The following is a 19,863-nucleotide window of genomic DNA, read 5'->3' as shown; positions in this document are numbered from 1 at the left end:
ACAGAGGTGCAGTGAGGAAAAAAAAATCACAAATTTCTTCCTGACATTTGCCAYATGCACCATTATTTTCCCACACAATTTGTTTCCGTAATTGATCTAGGCAAAAGATCCCAAGCCACAAGTGCCACAATGAAAAAGGTATCAGCAGGGTGAGAGTTAGTTAAAAATTATATCCAATGTGCCAAGTGTTTTCAAATCACAGTAAACAAGAAAGCTACAGGTATTTTAAAAGTTTTGAAAGAATCTGAATTGAAAATACTTACACTACTCAAAATGGAGCTTCTAATCCTGCCTCTCCAAGTGTCCAATACTGTAAAGGTAACTCATGTGAAAGTATTTTTTAAGTACCCTTAAAAAAAATGCGGTAGAACAAATATGTATTGCTCCTTTTTCAGGATGTTGTCTTTGCATTAGTGAGAAATAAATTAAAAAAAAATCATAGCACAGGTATTAAGAGCAAAAGGAACATGTGTAATTAAAATGTTTGCTTGTTTCTCATCTGCTTTTTAACTGAGGTTAAATGGTATAGATCATCTACCCTAGGAGACATTAAGAATCCTTTTACTTCTGTGTGCAGCTGAAAATGAGKAAGACATTTCTCCCAAACTCCTGGAGAAGATCAAATGATGCTCTAATCAAGGACTACTGATTTTTATAAACATGCTGGACAGACACCTTTCTTACATAGCAGAGCCCAGAAATCACAACAACAGAACATACGAAATGGCACACATTTGCCCCATAAAGGATGAAAGCAATTCAATAGCCACCTGCAGACCGAAATACCTGCCAGACAGCAAAAGACTCAGAAGCAAACAAACATCTATCACCATCCTCTGAATTGCAGACAACTCCCAGAATTTCAGCGGAACCAAGGACTTCCAGTCATGTTTCCATTGGGGCCTCCACTGCATCCAATGTCAGACAAATCCTGGTCTTTCTATGACTAGAAATTTGAAAAATGATGCAGTGCATACTCACATTGATACCATCCCAGGAGAAGTCCGTTCGTGTTTGCTGAAGAAAGTAAAGAATGGCACCACGTTAGAGTAACAAACAACTCRCAAGTGTCCATGCAACCCCAGTAGTTTGCCATGATTGACAGGCACTACTTGATCTGTTATGTTATCAAAAACTTGTGTCTTTCAAGCTGCTTTCATTCTCTGCTCGTGATTATGGTGCCTGTCGGTGTCCTGGTGTTTGAGAGTGGAATAGTGACCGAGGGGGCCAGAGCAAGAAAGAGAAAAGCACCTTTCCACAAGGCTCCCCTCCTAAGAGTGGGCTGCACCACTCTGAGGTTAACACAAGGAGGAGCTACACCACCTCTGTAATTTGAGCGTCATACAGCAAGAAACACAATTCTGCTGGAATTATTTTCTCCTGCAGTGCTTCAGTTTGCTCATTCTGACTCACTCGCCCCTTGCAAACCAGAACCATTTCCCACAACAGCCATCACAGTACCAATTCAGAGTGCATTTCCTTCAGCTGGGAGGACTCACACCTCAACATCCTGGGTTTGGGGATGGAGACACTCAGGAAAATTACGATGACTTACGTTACACCTATGGTATCCATTCACATACATCAAAATGTTCACTGAGGTGTAGTTCATGCTCATTGACTTTTAGATCTGCTTTGATTTGGCCGAATTCTCCATACAAGATTGGGCCGAACAATTTCTGCCAGGATTTCATGAAACTACAAGTGTCTTTAAGTTACATTCCAAGCCAGCAAGGTACACAAACAAAATAAAAATACCTGTATATATATATATATATATACACACCTATTGGCGTTTTTCAAGGTTTTGCAAACTGTGTGTTGTTATTTGTGAACATTACCTGTGGTTCTTCAAATATTACGCATTTAATATACATTTTATATTTTCATTAATCATCATTGTATACCCCGAACCTCACAAAGCTGAAAATTCAGATACCTAAGAATGCAGAAGCTGCAATAATTCACAACAGCAAACAAACCAGCCCTTGAGATACTGCATGGTAATTCCATGGGCTGTGAGTTACTAGCGAATGCAGCTCTAAATATCAAAATGAAGACAAATGTGTTTCTTCAAAAGATTTCATGCTGYGCTGCAGAAGCTGGGACACAGTGCTGGACATTCCAATGCGAATCCCTTATTCAAGGAATGCAGACTTACAGGCTTGTCAGAACTGCCACCGCTCTTTTCCTACTTGTGTTCCACTCCCACCATGAGTGGTTAAAAAGCASTTCCACTTGCAAATTCTTACTCACTATGGTTCTTGTGAAGGGAGTGACTCAACTCTACTCAGAGCAAGCCAAACTGCACAGGTATGATCCTGAGGGGCTCACTGGCATTCCGCTCCTCTGGCAGATGATGCCACAGTGATGCACAACACCCACTTCTGAACTCAGAAAAAAACGCAAACTTCCTGATCCCCTTGACTAAGTGGGTGTGGGCCAGGCACTCACCTCAGTGGAAGGTCGATGGAAGCTGCTGCCATGCAGTGAACTCGTGCTGTCCATATTGATTTGGTCCACATCCTTCAGTCCCTTCCAGTCTACTGCAATCACCTCATTTCCTGTGGGAACACATCTGGTCAGGCTTCTGAACACCACCACCATTTGTTCTGTCTGTCTTAAGCCAACTCAGCTAAGCAAGCAGGAGAACAATTGAGTTTAAGGCCACGAAAGACTTAAATCAGACATTCCATGTTTAATCAGACCACCTGTACATCATCAGCTATTATATTTCACACAGCTAACTCAGATGAAGACGAGTCACTTGTGTTTTTCTCAAGCATGATGTATGCTTGGCTAAAGTACAGATTCATGTAGTCATGATGTGTGACTGGGAAAGAACCAATTCCTTTAATATCCCCTTCCAATATTAAACCATCATCACTTACAAAGGCATTTCACTGTTATGGTTTCAATTGCTTGGACTTCAGCTTAGAGCTGCTGGAGCCTTTGCTTCGCCATTCTCAGCAAGGTTAAAGACCTTTTAAATATTACCCCTCTTACATTTAAAATTTTAAATATAACTAACATAAAATACATGATAAAATTTTATTGAAAGATTAAATATGATTAAATTTTGAAAGTGAAACTGGATGCAAAGCACATGTAAGTAGTCAGCCAGGTAACCAGGACTACTCTGTGTAGTTAGCATTTTACTGTGCCTTCAGCTTGTGTGCCACCCTCAAGCCCTGTTTACATTTGCTCCCATGTCATAGAGGAACAATTTTACTGTCCTTAAACCTGAGCCTTCTAGAACCTGGCAAGAAATGCACCTCTCTCAATGATCATCTGTTCCTGKGATCAATTCAGCAATGTCTAGTCTGTTTGGATTGGATGTGAATGGTTCTATTTTAATGAGCTTTTAGCTTTTTATTTACTCTTTGGAGCAAATTTCTTCCCCACAGACATGTGCAAAGCCCCTGCCTCATTCTAGCGGCTCTGGCACATTTACAGAGTGTTCATCACTGCACTTCCCAGGCAGAAATCTTGGGACAGGTGAGAGATGCAGCACCTCACCCCACACAGGCCTGCAGGAGCCATGGCGGTACTTAAGGGCGGGAAGCTGAGGCCTTCATCAGCTGGAATTCAAAATGCAAAACACCTCATTTTGTCTCCTTAAAGGCTAAACGTGGTGATCGGAAAAACATCAAAGACACAATGCTATTTGCATATTGTGATGTCCACCACACCTCCACATTCCAAATTTCTGTTGCACAAGAAAATTTCTTTCTGAAAGAACAAAGGGATATTTTTTCCTTCCCACCCAAAATATGCCTCTGTTCATGAGGATCATTAGAACCAAGTACTTTAATAGCATCCCCCATATGCTTCTAACTAGGCTGAGTAAAGCTGCTGTTCCCTGAGCTGCAGCTCCTTGCAACTCAGGGAATTTAAAAGAAAAAGGATTCCTGTACTGTCTGCTGCAAAGGTGAGCGCAGAGGTCAGACACAGCCAGACTCCAGGAGGAGGCAGGACACGGCTATGACGAGCATGACAAACACCACCTTTCAAGGTTGTGATCCTCTTAACCGATTCTCCTGACAAGCACATGCTTGTCTTGGGCCTCACTGAGCTCTGGCTGACTGCTCTGCCACTGACCAGACAGCCAGCCTTGAGTCCAGCAAACCAAGGGAGGCAGATTTGGGGATTTCTGCATTCAGAATAGCAAGAGGAATAAGGGCTTAATGGGCCACTCGTGAGCTGCCTGTTACCACCATGGTTGGAAACCTCTCATATCTGGGGTCCAAGTAAACCTTGTAGSGCTAGAAGGGTCTCTGGCAAAGGGAAGTTCCAGGCAGAGCTGTGCAAGAATACACTTGTACTCAGTTTCCCTGAAMAGCGAAGGGGTAAAGTGAACAAGGAGGGAACACTACTGGGAAGTGCAGATCTAGAGAGGAAGGAGTGGAGAGGTTGACTGTGGTCAGGGTGAGCTGAGGGACCAGCAGAGGTCAGTGGGAGGATAAAACTGAATGGATTGATATGTGGATTGACAGCCCCAAAGTCCAGCAAAAAACACTTGTGTCTGCAAGCCCACAGATGGTTTCCTTGAAATACTAGACTGTGTAAAATACTCACACAATGGYTTGGGTTGGAAGGGACCTTAGAGATGATCGAGTTTCACCCCCCTGCCATGGACAGGGACACCTTTCACTAGATCAGGTTGGTTCATCCAATCTGACCTCGAACACTTCCRGGGATGGGGCACTCACAGCTTCTCTGGGCAACCTGTGCCAGTGTCTCASCACCCTCATWGTAAAGGATTTCTTCTTCTTAACAAATTTAAACCAACTCTCTTCCCTTCTGAAGCCACTCCCCCTGGTGCTATCCCTCCATGCCCTTGTAAAATGTCCCTCTCCAGCTTTCAGGCCCCCTTTAGGTACTGGATGGTGCTATAAGGTCTCCCAGGAGCTTTCTCTACTCCAGGCTGAATATTTATACTATTCTGGCAGATGGCAGCATCAAATGGTTGAAGAACATCAATTACTTGTCTCAAAGTCCACACCTGTTCCGTAATAGCAGAACTAAAGACCTACAGAATTTATTTACTACTGGTTTTCTTCCAGTTGAAACAGCTCATCTACCTAGTTCAGGGAAAAAATAACCAGTAATATGTGATTTTGCATGCTCTACAAAGACAGAATAATTATTGAAAATAAATTCTTCGTCTAAACAGCTTCATGGGTACTAAAAGGCAAATATATTGAGAGAAAATAACTCTTTAACATCTGTTAAATGCTTTTAAATGCAGTCATATCTGCTGAAAAGTTACAATATCACACACTGGCTGAAAAGAAAATGTCTGTATTCTAACTGATATCGGGCCTGGGGCAACATTACTCTCTCTTAGTGAAAGTTGGATAAATGTTAGTGGGGTTTTTTTCCACTTCTGCTAGAAATAGCAAGAGCAACATTAACCCACAGTCATGAAAGATCAAGTTCTGCTCTGACAGATGGAAGGAAAGAAACRTGGAAAATCACAAGAAAAAAAAGTATGGAGAGCGAAGTAGGAAACAGAAACTGAAAGCAGTACTTTGTACATTAGTACTCTTTTTATCCAGTCTCTTGTCAACCTTTGTCTCCCTGCAATTGGTACAGAGGTTTTTTCTTTGTAATGGTACATTTCTTCTCCAATATAATTTATTTTCTCTTATCCATCTTCCATTCCAACTTCTGCTAATTATGATGACAATTCCATTTGCAATTCTATAATCAATCGCCTCTTACAGAGCAGTATTTGCTCTCCTCCATACAGAGCTGATAAGAATTTTAAAATGAATGGGTCATAAAGCCAATTTTAAAGTGGAATTTTTACAAACATGCTATCAAATTTCTCATTTAGATGTTCTTAAATGAGGTGATGGAAGTTGAAAGAAACTGGGTTTGTGATTTCCTTGTCATTGTTTCTGTATAGTATAGAAAGGATATAGAGGGGATTCATATTCACTGAACTTCCAAAAGAAATCTTCATTTTACATAGAAGTTTATTATTTGGTTTGGGATTTTTTAATATCATAGATTTCATCCTTGTTTTRGAAGACTCAGTAGATGACTGAGGAAAAAGTAGGAAGCTGATTACATGAAGCAGAGAGGGAAAATGAAAGCAGTTGAAATACATAAATACATTAAGCCACATTATTTCAGATCATGGCTGCTTTGTATTTTTTAACACAAATTAGATAAAAACAAACCCTGAAAAACATTCATAAGAAAGATATCTCCATTATAGCTAACATAACATTCCAACTCAAGACATTTAAGCCTTCGGGGAAAAATATCATCCCTCTTTCTCTTACAGTACTGCTAAGGTAAAAATCAAGATTTATTTTTAAGTCAAGCGTTTCTAAACAACAAAGATGAAAACATTTAAGGAGGAAAAAAAAGCGAGGTAAAGAAAATACCCTTTCCCCCACTTCTTGCTTTACTTTGGTTTTTTGAGCATCGTAACTTTGGACTCTCAAAAATTAGGAAATGTGTGTAGGAGGCATTCCCAAGCAAAGTGACCATTTTCATGAATACACTGGAAAAATCCAAGAAACCATCTGGATGACTGGACCTCACATTGATGATCTAATATTACTACTTTTTTTAGTATTTCAGTAGCTYGTTTTGCCACACTCCTTAATTTACCATGGAGACACAGAGTTTTTTAGCTGGACGTATTTTCAGTTTCTTTGCATTTCTGTGATCATAAGAAATTCAGCTTGTTTTGAATTACTCAAAACCTAATGTAAACAAGTCCATTCTCCTTGGGTTCTCTCTTGACATTTTCTCGATTGCTGTCCCCCCTGTGCATTCACTGCTTCTATATTTGGTACCTGTGCCTGTAATTTGTTCATTTATCAAGGTCCATGCTTTAATCAGGCTCCTGCATCTATGACTTTAATCTGCATCTATAGCCTTTATTAATCTATTATGTTGTAACTTCTCTGCTGGATGTTGAACATCATCTCCAATTTGTCTTCTCTATTTTGTTCCACACTAAGTAGATGAACMGAGTTTTAGAGTCTTAAATTTTATTTTTCCTTTCTGAACATCAGGCTGGTGAAGATCTCCACCACACACCAAGTAAGTATTTGTGTTATTTGCTTTCTGATGTGTCATGCCAATTAACACAAGAAACATATTAATTAGGCAATGACTTTCCAGCACTGCTATTATCCCCTGTTAGCACACTTTCTTCTGTTTCTCAAATGTTACTTTCCAGCAGAGAGCAGAAACCTTGTCATTTGATATCAGCAGCCAATGTTAATGCTGGTAAAGATGAATATTTAGAGTAAATGGTTCAATTATTCCTTTCCATTCCCTTTTTTTCCCCCGAACAACTAAGAAAACAACAAATGTAATTGCAGTAATTATGATCAGTCTTTAAATTGTTCTTTCCCTGATACCAATTTTCATGATACTCGTGGGAGTGTGTATCTTTGTCAAACACAACATCATCGTGTCTTGTCAAATGTGGTTGAAATTAAAGCAGCTGAAGCTGCTGGGAAGGACTGACAGATGGACAGCCAGAATAACCAGAGAAACCCTTTCCTTCCCTGCCTGCCTTACACAGAGCCAATCAAAGCTATCCCAAAGGTCATCAGGGAAAGGAATTAACCTCTGYCACCCGAGCTGTCCCTGAGGTGAACCTCTGAAGGCAGTACTCAAATTCTCTCAGGTAAAGCWGTGAAATCAGTCAACCCAAGTTATTTGCATAACTCTGTAAGAATTCTAGCTTGTACTTCACAAGAAAACATAAAAATTAGTTATTTGCGGCTGGCACCTACCAACAGGGTCACTTGTGGAAGAGAAATAGAAAAAAAAACACTGTTTTTGTGGAGGAGACAGAGCTGAGCGTGTGCTCATCAAGGCACAGAAATGTCTTGGTCTCCACAAAACAGATGTCTTTCAATTTTCTGATGAAAAATGGAAACACCTACAGTTCTGACATGTCTGTAAGATTCGGAATCAGATGGGCAGTTCTCAGAATCTTTGCTTTGAATGTGGATAATTTGGATATTTTCCAGACCATTCTGCCTCTCCCTGCATGTAGGTCCCTTTTCAGAGCTTTTAGGAGAAAAAATTAATGAACAAAGCTCCAACACCTATATTTTTCTTCTTGACTGGAAACACTTTCAAACCAACACTAAAGGCTATGAGCACATCACATCTGTTCACATCAAAGGAGATGAGCAGAAAGCCTAATGCTAGACACAGGCCAGCTCTGCTCTGAAAAGCCATSACGTCATTTGGGCTAAGGAGGTGCTGCAAAACCAAGCACATCCAATTAATACGAATTTTAAAAAACTCAAACCTCAGAGCCCTGTCTCATTTGCAGAACAAGTATCAGCCAGCCTGAACAGCAGCGATGGGTTTATCCTCATTCTTCACTGCTTCTCTGAAGTGCAGAGAATGTGTCCCCAGGGGCCTCATTCAGCACAGTAAGTATGAAAACGTCGATATGAACCAAGGTAGCAGCCCTCTCTGRCTGGCTCATAGCCAGCCTTACACAAGTAATAGGCAGCAGACAGTTTCATATGTTGSTCTCCATATGTGTTTAAATTTTAATCCCTCTGTAACCAGCCTGTCACATGGGCACTGTCCTGGAGCGTAAGAACACCATTAGATGTGCCATCATSGTGCTGTGGTTTCACCCTTAGCAGTGAGGAAGAAGAACCACCCCAGTRCTCCTCAAGAGTCAACCAGCAGATCACAATGCACCTTTCTCAGCTCAGGGATGCTCCTGGTCCCTCTTCATGGYGTGGATGAAATAAGAGCCTGCTCCAAACACCAGCGTGTGGGGCAGCGGCAGCCCAGCAGTTTCAGACTCCACTCTCTTCACCTGCCCTGCCTCAGCTGTGGGGTGTCACCCTGGCAGCCCGAGTTTACAGGCAGGTGTAAACTACACCCTTCTCCAGCACAGCCATYGCACACTTGGTCACAGTCCCCACCAGCCATCTGGTTTTGGAACAGCAGCAGCRGTCAGGGCCAGCCAGGAGGCACTGAAGCTGCTGACTCACTCTCCCCAAAATCAAAAGTTTATACCTCAGCCTTCTCCTTATCTTTTGTCACTATATTTTCCCCCACATCCAATAAAGGATGAAGATTCTCCTTAGCCCTCCTTTGGCTGCTTATGCATTTATAGAAACATTTTTATTGCCTTTTATGGAAGTGGCAAGACTAAATTCTAGTTGGTCTCTGGCCTTTCTAATTTTCTCCCTGCACAACCTCACAGTATCTTTGTAGCCTTCCTGAACAGCCTGCCCCTTCTTCCAAAGGTGATACACTCTCGATTTCCTGAGTTTCAGACAAAGCTCTCTGTTGAGCCTGGCTGGTCTTTGTCCCAACCACCTCATCATTCAGCACAGGGGGATGCCCTGCTTCTGCACCTTTAGGACATCCTCTTGAAAAATGTCCAACCCTCCTGGACTCCTCTGCCCTTCAGGACTGCTTCTCAAGGGACTCTGTGGAACAGTCTCCTGAACAAGCCAAAGTCTGCCCTCCRTAAGTCCAAGGTGGCAGCTCTTCTGACCCCTTCCTTACTGCTCTGAGTATAAAAAACTCTATCAGTTTGTGATGGCCATGCCCAAKATGGCCTCCAACTACCACATCACTCACAAGTCCTTCTCTGCTCATAAACAACAGATCCAGCAGGTGACTTCCCTGGTTGGCTCACTCACCAGCTGTGTCAGGAAATTCTTACACTCCAGGAAATTCCTMGTCTGTTTCCTTTCTGCTGTATTACATTTCCAGMAGATATCTGGTAAGAGAAAACTGTTCCCCATCCTAGAAAGGTACCAAATGGGCTTCAGGTGTCCTCAGCAGAAGAGCTCCCCAGCTCCCTGAGTGACTGGGGGAAATGACAAAGACCTGCTGGTGCTGATACAGCAGGGGCTGAGCTCACCAGGCAGAGCTGTGGGCACTGAGTGCCCAGCCCTGCACCCACTCAGGTGAGGCTACACCTCACCATCTTATCCACCCCTAATTCCACCCCGTGAGCTTCCCTGCTTCCCCTGTCCCTGAGGGCACCCATACCTGCACGGGGCAACCCTCAGGGAGTACTTACTGTTCACAGGGCTCCTCTAATCCCCCAGGGTTACCCCACTCCCACTGCTGTTTGTCCTCACATCAACGGAACAGCCATCACTCTCTGCCAGGTAAACACACCATTGGTTCAAGTTCCCCCTTAAACCCAAACACAGGGTTAACAACACCTCAGACCCCATGACACATGGTTCTAGAACTACTGGTTGTCAGGAGAGAATGAGGAACCCTGGTGGCCAGGCTCTACTTCGAGCTAATTCCATGGATCATTGGGAACATCAGCCAAAAAACCCTTCATCAAGCAGAAGGCACAAGTTCCTTCACAGGACTCCCCRAGTCATGCCTTTTCTGCAGTCAGAGGGAGACTGGCACACCACACATGCTAGTCTTCCRTCTCCTCCAGAACTCACTGTTTTGGTTCTGGCTGCACTTCTCACATCTTTACTTGTACAGTTTCTACCCCAAGACCTACTAAATTCTGGGTCCCACTAAATAAAAAACAGTCCCATTTCTCAGAAAGCTGGCTATGTCCAGCTCCAGGAGGAGAAAAACCCAAGACCCCAATAACTAGCAGCAGAATTTCAATTCCCTTGCTCTCAGCAGGCCATCACTAGGCATTATCTACCAGATCCTGGATATCATGGAAATACAGGGGTGCTCTGCTCACTGTTCCCCCTCCGTTCCCTGTTTTCCAGGTTTTAGCTTGTTAACCTTTACCCTGTTCTCTTTTCTTATTTTTTTTTCTTCTTCCCACCCCTTGCTCCTCAATGATTGGGGTTTTTTTCTCTCTGGCTTCTTTTCTTCATTCTTCTCTTCCTTTGGGAAGTGGTGGAAAAGGAGGTATTTAGTATTTGTTTGAGTTGAGTATCAGCTTGTCCCTAAAGTGGGAGTGGATGTGTAAGAAAGAGTATACAAACTGGGGAAACAGCAGCGATATTTTCCCAGAATATTTGTCCTAGCCTGTCACAATTTACACCTCACGTAGTTCCCAAGACAGAGACATTGCCTCTGTATTTAGTCATCTTTAAAGGATTCATCTGTTCACTTTTTAAACAAAAAAAAAGCCTTTTAGTACCCATAGCATCCTATGTCAAGTACTTCCACAATTGAATTCTGTTACACAAGGAAGTGTTGCTATTTGTTTGAAGCTTGCCACTTGCTAGTTTCATTTGATGTCTAGATTCTGTTTTGAAATTGATAATGAAATATTCTTCCCTCATCATTTTCTCCATGCTGTTCCTATCCCAGAGAAAATTCATAATTTTATAGATATCTCTCATATCCTTAACCATCTCATTACCATACTTGAAAAATCCCTGTCTATTTAAACTGCTCCTTTCATATCAGCCACACTGTACCTTTGATTGTCTTTGCTGCCCTTTTTTGAATCTTTTCCAGTTTGATCATGGCCTTTCTGAAATGGGAATGGATGATTAGGGACAACACATTATATTCAAAATAAGGGCACTGTATGGCTATATGCATAATATAATGCAGTTTCGCATTTTATTCTCTTATTCTTTTCCTAATTACTAAATTTGATGGGCATTTTTAGTGGGATTAAGCATTAAGCTACACATTATAACCCCAAGATCTCACTCCTGCATGGTAATAGTAAACTCWGAACTTCCATCATTGCAAATGTAACACTAGAATTGCTTTTTCTGTGCGCATCATTTTACATTTCTCCACATCAAATTTCACCCATAATTTATGCCATTCGATATTGTGAAATCAAATGACCTAGTTATTCAATATTCAAAATCCTTTTTCAAATCACTGCATGCAGTTTTTTGCCTCCTCCCCCAAATGATTGCTGTTATTATCATACTTTGTTACTTCGTCATGTACCTACCCCCCCCCCCCTTTTTCGTATCATTTATGGATATATGCACAAAGCTGAAAAAATATCACTGTGAAAACCTGATGTTCCATGCTAATCCTTGTTTGCTATCTTTACCCAGCTACTTAAAGAACTTCTCTGATTCAACAGCAGACTCATGTCTTTTCACAGCCTGGGGTGAGTGACCTTTACAAATATGCTTTGCAAATCCAAGTGGACTATTGCCACTGGACCTCCTTTGTCAATATGTTTGTTGACCCCTTCTAAGACTTATACATTGTGATATCCACTAACAACAGTAGGGTTAACTCTTTCTTAGTACATCTTATCTGTCTATGCATGCACTAATTCTGTTTTTCAGAGTGYTGTTTATTAGCTTGCCTCCTAGGCATATCTTGTTTACTAGCTTACAGTTTTCCAGATCTCAAAATMATTTTTAAAACTGGCATCGCATTATCTACCTTCCAATCTTCTTGTACTAAAGTAACTGGAAAACATTACAGATAATAATCTGTAGCTCAGCTCTTTCAGCCTCAAAATTCTCCAGAAGTCTTTTGATTCCTTTTGACCACTTTTCCATCTACCTTCTCTACAACCTTACTGAGGCTTTGGTTTGAAGCTGATCTGATTCATCTCCCATAAAAAAAAAATTCCACAGGACAAAATTCCACAACTTCTTCCACAATGAACAGATACAAAATTGTTGGGTTTTTGAGGTTGGGGACAGGGGGTGGTSATGTTCTGCTCTGGTCTTAGTGGCTCTGAGTCACCTGAAGTCTCTTTAGTAGTAACATCATGCACTAAGTCCTCCAAATCATTGCAAAAGGCAAGTTCCTTGCCATCTTACAGGCTCTTTGAATTGCTCCTGAAGTAAACACTTAATCTGCAGCCTACTCAGCTTCCTGCCTTCACAGCCTCTTTCACCTTCCTCTGGCTGTCACAGCTTTCTGTCACCATCCTGGCCAGTGACTGTAAATGGCCCGTAATATAAGCCCTAAMATTCTTTTCCCTATGTGAAATGTCAATCCACATGCTCGCCATTTGGATCACCGAATTATTTTCTGCAGCGTACTTTATAAATTTTGAACTGAAACTTTCCCCATCATTTCTGATCAGCATCTGCAAATACAACCACATTCATTCTGGGATATAAAAATTATGTTTCATTTAAAAGTCTAGTATACTCCTGACTTGGGAACGTGTAGCTTAAACTCACAGAGAAACATCCTGATCATCTACTGACCTCCTTAAAATAAGAGAGGCTAAAGGTATTCCCTTTGTTAACTATACTTTCTATTGCAGTGTTTGAACTAGAGCATTTTTAAAACCTTGATTTTACTGTGTTCATGTGACAGAGAGCTCAGTACAACTCTTAGTTAATTATCCCAATAGTTCAGTATTTTTACCATTTGATTTTTGCCTAATTTGCAACCTGAATGTATCTGCCATCCCTCTATCACATTGAAACAGTTTTCTACTAGGTTGAAGAGTCAGATGACTTYGAGATTTTTTTTTTCTTCAAACACTTAAAGACTGTCATCAAGCCACTTCTGTAAGTTTATATTCACGGTTCTGTGTTTATTTTCTTGTCATTCTTCAGYTTCGCAGGATTTTTCAAAGCGATAATAATAGAATTAGACAAAGTAGATGAAAAATATTTTTTTCACAAGTGCCAAACACAGAGAAAATGTGCTTTTCTCTCCTCTTATTCAATATTCAAGATCAAAGAACCATCAGCTTCCTTGGCTGCAGCACCTCAGTAGTAGCTGTTGATCTACTGATTGCCAGTTCCGATATCTGTGAGCTTATTTAGTGTGACTGCTTTCCAACACAAAGTTCTGATCCTGTAAATACTATTCACTCTGCCATGAGATGTATGAACTCATAGTGGGTTTGATTGAAATGCACACTATTTGTCAAGACTCAGTACTCAAAATGAATCAAACTACTCTCTATCAGTGATTTATCCTTTTTATTTGTTGCCTTCATTTTTAGCACTTCTTGCAGTCTTTCTAGATTCTACCAGGTTTATCAGTATTTTATACCTCCCTCAGGATTGAATAGTATGTTAAAATCACATAGTACTTGGCGAAATTAGAGTCACAAGTTTTTCAACAATGGTTCTTTCCTTGTAACTATATTGATATCTACTGAATTTAGATGCACTTAAAATGTACTGTACTCATATACTATTAGTCAAAGAATCATGCAGTGCTAAGCTGATTGCTAACTGATTAGAGGTTTTACCTTTTACCAATCTCATATTTTTCCTCCATWACCACAATTGTAGGCAAAGGTATTTCTATCACAGAAGTAGTTGGCTGCAGGGAGTCTCATACAGTCATGAAATTAAGTTAGCTTGACATGCTCTGTTTTGTATAAGCCCATTCTCACTGGCCTACTGTACTTCTAATATTATATTGGAAATTTTAACAAATTGATAAAATTAATTATGTAGATAGTCTAACAAAACCTTTAAAGTTGTGGTAATACTCCAGCTTTTCACTCTGAGATCTTGTTCACTATTTCAAGACTTTATAAAACAAAGCTTTGACTTTTTAYCCAAGTGCTTAAAAAGTCCTGAATGTGAATTATCCTGAATTGGTTAAGTATCAGTCTAAACTCATGGTTATTTGCTGTTGGAGAGCACAACCTTATTAAATGAGCTGAAAACTACTTTTTCTACTTCCCCTCAAGAAAGCAGGCCTAAAATATTTATTGATTAGTTCACTTTTTCTGCTTCAATACATGAGTCTATAGAATTAAGATTCCCAGCTCTATCATGATGATGAATTCATTACTTCCATTCTTTTATCAGCTCAATTTTTGTAATTTCTCTCATAATTCTTTCACATTACTGTCCATAAGAGTTCACAMAGTCAGTGTGCTCTTCCTCAGTTGTGTTCCTCAAATCACATCTGTGTTGCACTGTACACACACACACACACACACAAAGTCTTAGGTCAATCAGCAATTGTTTTCTGTTCCTAATGACTGTTGCTGACACCCACCTTACACACATTTTTTTAGAACTGTTTCCTTATGAACAAGATACCTAAATGCCCCTCTTCACGTGTTCCCACTCTTTTATTTACATCACCTACAAAGTGGCAGTTTCTACACAGAGCTCTGTGCTCCTTCCCTTCCACCTGTGTGCATGCAACTAAATGAAAATATCCTGACTTTCATGACTCAGTTTCCCTCTGCATTTCCATTTCCTTTCTGAGGCTTCTCCCTCTCTCTATTTCTCTTCACTGACTCACTCAGATGTTGAAGGTGAAGGAGGCAGGAACTCACACTTAAGATGTTGAAGGTGAAGGAGGGAGGAACTGGGCACCCTGGTAAGTGTGAGGTATGAATGCAGAGTGGATGTCTCACTTTTTCACACCCCAAGTATGCCGACCTCACTTGCCATTCCYGATCTCACTGCACACACCTACAGACACGTGGGGGGATCACTGCTTGCTCCAGCTGCTTTACCCCTCTCCTGTCAGCCTCCCACCCTGCTCCCACTRCTGAATCTGAAGTGGAGGGATTAGGAGTGGGTGGTCCTCAGTTCCATCTCTCCTGCTGTGGAGGCAAAGAACCACTCATTTACATTTAGCACAGAGCATCCAGTGGGAAAGCAACGCAAGGAGCACATACTCCTGCCTCTGACAGGATGCTGATCATTCCTGCTGGAGTCCAGCAAGACCAGCACCTGGCTTTGGCAGATCAGATTTGACCCAGTGATTGAAAAACGAAGAGCACTGCCTCTTCCAGTCTGCACAATCAGTGACTGATACTCGGTGCATGATCGTAGCTGTCACTTGGGCTGCTTCTTGAAAAATTGCCAGACCAAAAACACATGGAGAGGACTTCAGATGACAGCTAGGGTTATCATGGTGAAGAATTCTGGGACACATGGCACTCAACGTTAGTTCAATAAAAGTGGTGATGGGTGCAACACACGGGAGTGTACTAATGGCATGTAGAGAACCTGGGATCCTCTGGCAGAGCAAAACTAAAGCAACCTGACTCAGAAAGGAAACCACTCCAGGCTTTAGAGACTAAGCATAGGATCACAGGATAATTGGGTTGGAAGGTGCCTCCTGAGGCACAAACTCCAGTTCAAAGTAGAGTCACCTATGAGGTTAGATCAGATTACTCCGGGCTTTATTCAGTCTGGTCTTCAAAACCTCAAAGARCGGATACTGAACCACCTTTCTGGGAAACCCCCTTACAATGCTTGACACGTCTCACAGGCAAAAAGCTTTCCCTGACACCCAGAGTGAGCAATTCTAGTTTCTYTTCACCCACACTCCAAAAGTACTATTAGTTTTTAATGTCATGGAGTATTTTCCCACCATTTTACATCACATCACAAAATACGTTTGCTGCAGGCTTCTGGGCAAAGATTTGAGAGAAATCAGAGAAATCACTGCAAAAAAGGAGAGTGCAATCTTGAGCTTAACAGGCTTGAGCTTTCCATTAATTTAAATCTATTCAAGGAAYTAAGAGAAACCTTGCCACACTAATCAGAATAGCCAGTGTTGGAAGATGTCTAAGCTGTAGTCAAAGGTACACTTGTAGTGCATTCATACACCTATGCAGACCTGAAACCCTAAATTTAGCTAACTCAGTCACTGATAACATCAAGCASATCTTGGGCATTTAGTTGGTTGGTACTGAGGTATCTACAAGTTCCTAGCTGGATTCCACAGCCTTAACTGTCCAGTGAATCTCAGTGAAAATTTTCTGCACATTCCCTGAAACTGAGACCCAGGCATGATGAGAGTTGCTAGGCAGCTCTCTAGGAACCGTCAAGGGGTATGACCAATACACAGACCTGACTTGTAGCCATTATCAGAGGAAGAAGCCACCTCCAATTCTCACTGTGTAATTGCCATCATGCCATGTTACACAAAGCACATGTATGACACTGAGATGTGACTGTGGAGAAGGTAATTGGATATTAGGTTAGCCTTTTAAGATCACTTTTCAGCTTTTTTCCTATCTTAGGAAATCATAATTGCCATTCTGGTGTYCTCCATAAAATTGAAAGATGCTGTATGACTCTATTTCAAATTATCACATATGGAGCTGCTCTGTTATGACCCTCTCAATTACTTTTCCCCAGGGAGAAATAATCAGAAAACTCGTATTTAGGAAAGAAATGTAAAGTTGCACATCACTAAACATGTGCAAACTATGACAGCTAACTAGATCATAGTAAAACATCCCTGCGGGAGATGAAGAAATCATGTGGCTAGCTTAAAATTGGAATGGAAAAAGGCCCGGAGCAAGCTCAGGGCACAATCCTGCACTGGCCCTTGTCTGGTGAATAAACTAAATGTGACTGATTATGAGCTTTCTATCACTAATTAAAACCTCTTGAATTCTGAGTTCAAAATCTGCTCCATGCAAATTCCAAGCATAGCACTGGTCTTGTAAAGGCAATACAGAGCCTGCACGCTGAACTAATTCTGCAAAAATCTAACCAGATACACTTGGAAGAGAGAACACAAAGCTCTACTTATACTAGGACGTCAATTTCCAGCCACATCCTAGAGCTCACACCACGTACTTCAAAGCACTGACTTCCAAAAATATGCCTGAAGAATCCCCTCAGTAACTCCAGCATGACCAGAGAGAAAAATCTAGGCTGCCAAGTAAGAATTGTTCTGAACAAAATTCCTCAGGTGCAGGAGTCCAAATGAAACTCAAGGACTCCACCTTGACCAAATCCAGCCTCTAGGACTGTGAACAGAACCAGCCTCTTCTAAAGCAAAACAGTGTAAAATTTCGCACGAAGCAGGCATCAGGCACTATTACTACATTCAGATCTGACTCCCACAGAGACGGGAATCATAGATGTGCAATCCCCCTTAGCACACGCCTTCACAACACAAGGCCAAGAAAAATTGCTCAGTTAACTGTATAAACATATCTGCAAAGTCCAMTGTGCTATCACCATCAAGAATGAACAAGTATCACATCAACCAAAAATCACTATCACGTGAGAAGCTGAACATCTGTACCATTAAGGTTTGTTTTAAAGGACTGCAATTTGCAGACAAAGTGAATTTCCCACTAATTATCCTATTAACATTTTAATGTATAGATGCTATTTTATGTTTATATCTATGCCCACATAACTGTATAACATTTATAAATATATATACAAACATATTTATAACCTCATATGAGAACGACACTTAAAACAACTCTGTTATGCAAGGGTTTTTTTTGTAACACAGATTCCAAGTCACAGATCATAAAATCACTGCCATGCACAGGAACAAACACCTGTAGTTTGCACGACAGCTTAACCACATTTTGGAGTGGAGAGTAGATGTCACTAAATGTATGTTTGTTCTTTATTTCAACAGTGTTGTGGAGGAGAGACCAAGAATTAACGCTGCCAGTTCAGACACACATCGATAAAAGGCGTATCGATAATTACCCAGCTAACAGGATGATAATGTCCTCAGCAGTGTGGGTGTGTGGGGAATAGGGGCAAGGCAGGAGATGGAGGCAATCCATGTCCTGGTATGCTGTAGAGACAGTAATCCAGGTGAGCTTGAAGAATCTCAAGGGAAATATTGCAGTGATCTTTGCCATGTGGACATTACAGAAGACGCAAGAGATTTCTCTAGGTCATGAGGACATTGGAGACTGCTAAGAGACATAGGCTAGATGCGGGAATTAATTCCCAAAGTAGAAACTGGATTCTGGAGTTTAAAGTTTGCTGCTGCAAGAGTACATGGCTCCCTGCAAGTGCTCACAAGGGTTCTCCCACTGAGACTAGAAGTGTCATAGCACCAGGCTTTGACACCGTCCCTCAGATTTATTCTGGGGTGACCCAGTCCCTCGGACTGGGACCTGATGTGCRCAGAGGTGTCTTTTTCCCCCAGATATCACGGCTCCCGTGTGCYCTGTGGACCAGCTTGAGAGAGACCTACTGCGAAACGAACTCTGTTTTGCTCTCGGAGATTCTTTTGGCATATTGAATGCTACATCCCCACGTAACTGAGGGCTGTACCTGTGCTTTGCACAGAACAAAAATTTCCTGAAGGGAAGAAAGTGTGCTCAGAATGCTGTGTTTACCTGTAGATAGCTGTGGTTAAAGATCAAGGGACCTCTTTGTATCTGCATGTATGCAGGAGGGGAGAGCCRGGTTACATAGCCTAAAGGCTCGGGATCCTTTGGTTAAAAATGTACATGGCGTAGCCAAGTGGAAGGATGCGATCCCTCCCCGTGTCCCCTCGCAATGGCACCGCGAGAGGGAACGGATTCAGTTTTGTTTGCTCTCCCTTGAAGTCTACGTAGGGGGAAGGGGGAGAGAAGAAGACGTGCTGTTCATGCAACGTTATGTATCCTCGGATAACAATAAACCCTTACCGAGCAAAGCAGGCAGCCGGCGGCCGCCTGATCCCGCTTCGGGAGGCACGGCACGGCACGCCCCGCACCCACCCCCTTCTCCGGAGGCGCCGCACTGACCCACATGTTCCGCGACCTTTCGTCACGGGTGACACGGGCAGACGACCCCCGGCCCCGGGCACGTCCCGCCGCCCCGCTGCCAGCACCTAGGCCAGCGGCTCGGCGGAGCCCCGCCACGCCGCGGGAGAACGAGGTGGGGAAGGGTCGCACGCAGCTAATGGCGCTGCACGGGCGGCCGGGAGGGGGGCTGAGGGGCGACCCGCCACCCGCCGAGCCGGGCGCTGCCGTGCCGCTACCCGGGCGGGGGCCTCGGCCCCCCGAGCATCCTCTGGCGCCGTCCCCGCCAACGCCTTACCCACGGTGCGSGATCCGATGCAGCCCATCACTCCGGCGGGGCTCCGGGGAGAGGCGGCAGCCTCGGCGGCGAGCGGGCGGAGAAGGCGGGGAGCGGCGGAGGTCGGAAAGGAGCCGGTCCCTTCAGCGGGAGACGCCGGGGTGGCCCAGCGGGGACCGGCGCGGGGTCATGATCAGGTAGGAGCGCGGGGTGCCCCGGCCGGGGCGAGGCGGGC

At 42.6% G+C, this 19,863-nt stretch overlaps 1 protein-coding gene across 1 annotated transcript in view; it reads right to left on the bottom strand.

The window, feature by feature from the left end:
- FAM131B (family with sequence similarity 131 member B) overlaps window positions 1-19,851 on the bottom strand; it is a 31,098-nt gene extending 11,247 nt beyond the window's left edge. Inside the window, exons 1-3 of the mRNA XM_057368283.1 lie at window positions 19,650-19,851; window positions 2,455-2,564; window positions 982-1,017 (exon numbers count right to left, since the gene is read on the bottom strand). Of these exons, the coding sequence (XP_057224266.1) occupies window positions 982-1,017; window positions 2,455-2,564; window positions 19,650-19,677 (174 nt within the window). The 5' untranslated portion in view covers window positions 19,678-19,851. The remainder of the gene's footprint in view (window positions 1-981; window positions 1,018-2,454; window positions 2,565-19,649) is intronic.
- Between the last annotated feature and the right edge of the window lie 12 nt (window positions 19,852-19,863).

Source organism: Malurus melanocephalus, unplaced genomic scaffold (assembly GCF_030028575.1).
Source record: "Malurus melanocephalus ecotype Western Australia unplaced genomic scaffold, MMel_1.1 scaffold_89, whole genome shotgun sequence".
NCBI classification, from domain to species: Eukaryota; Metazoa; Chordata; class Aves; order Passeriformes; family Maluridae; genus Malurus; species Malurus melanocephalus.
Note: the sequence above shows the minus strand (reverse complement) of the source record. Positions and strands in the feature narration are given on the sequence as shown.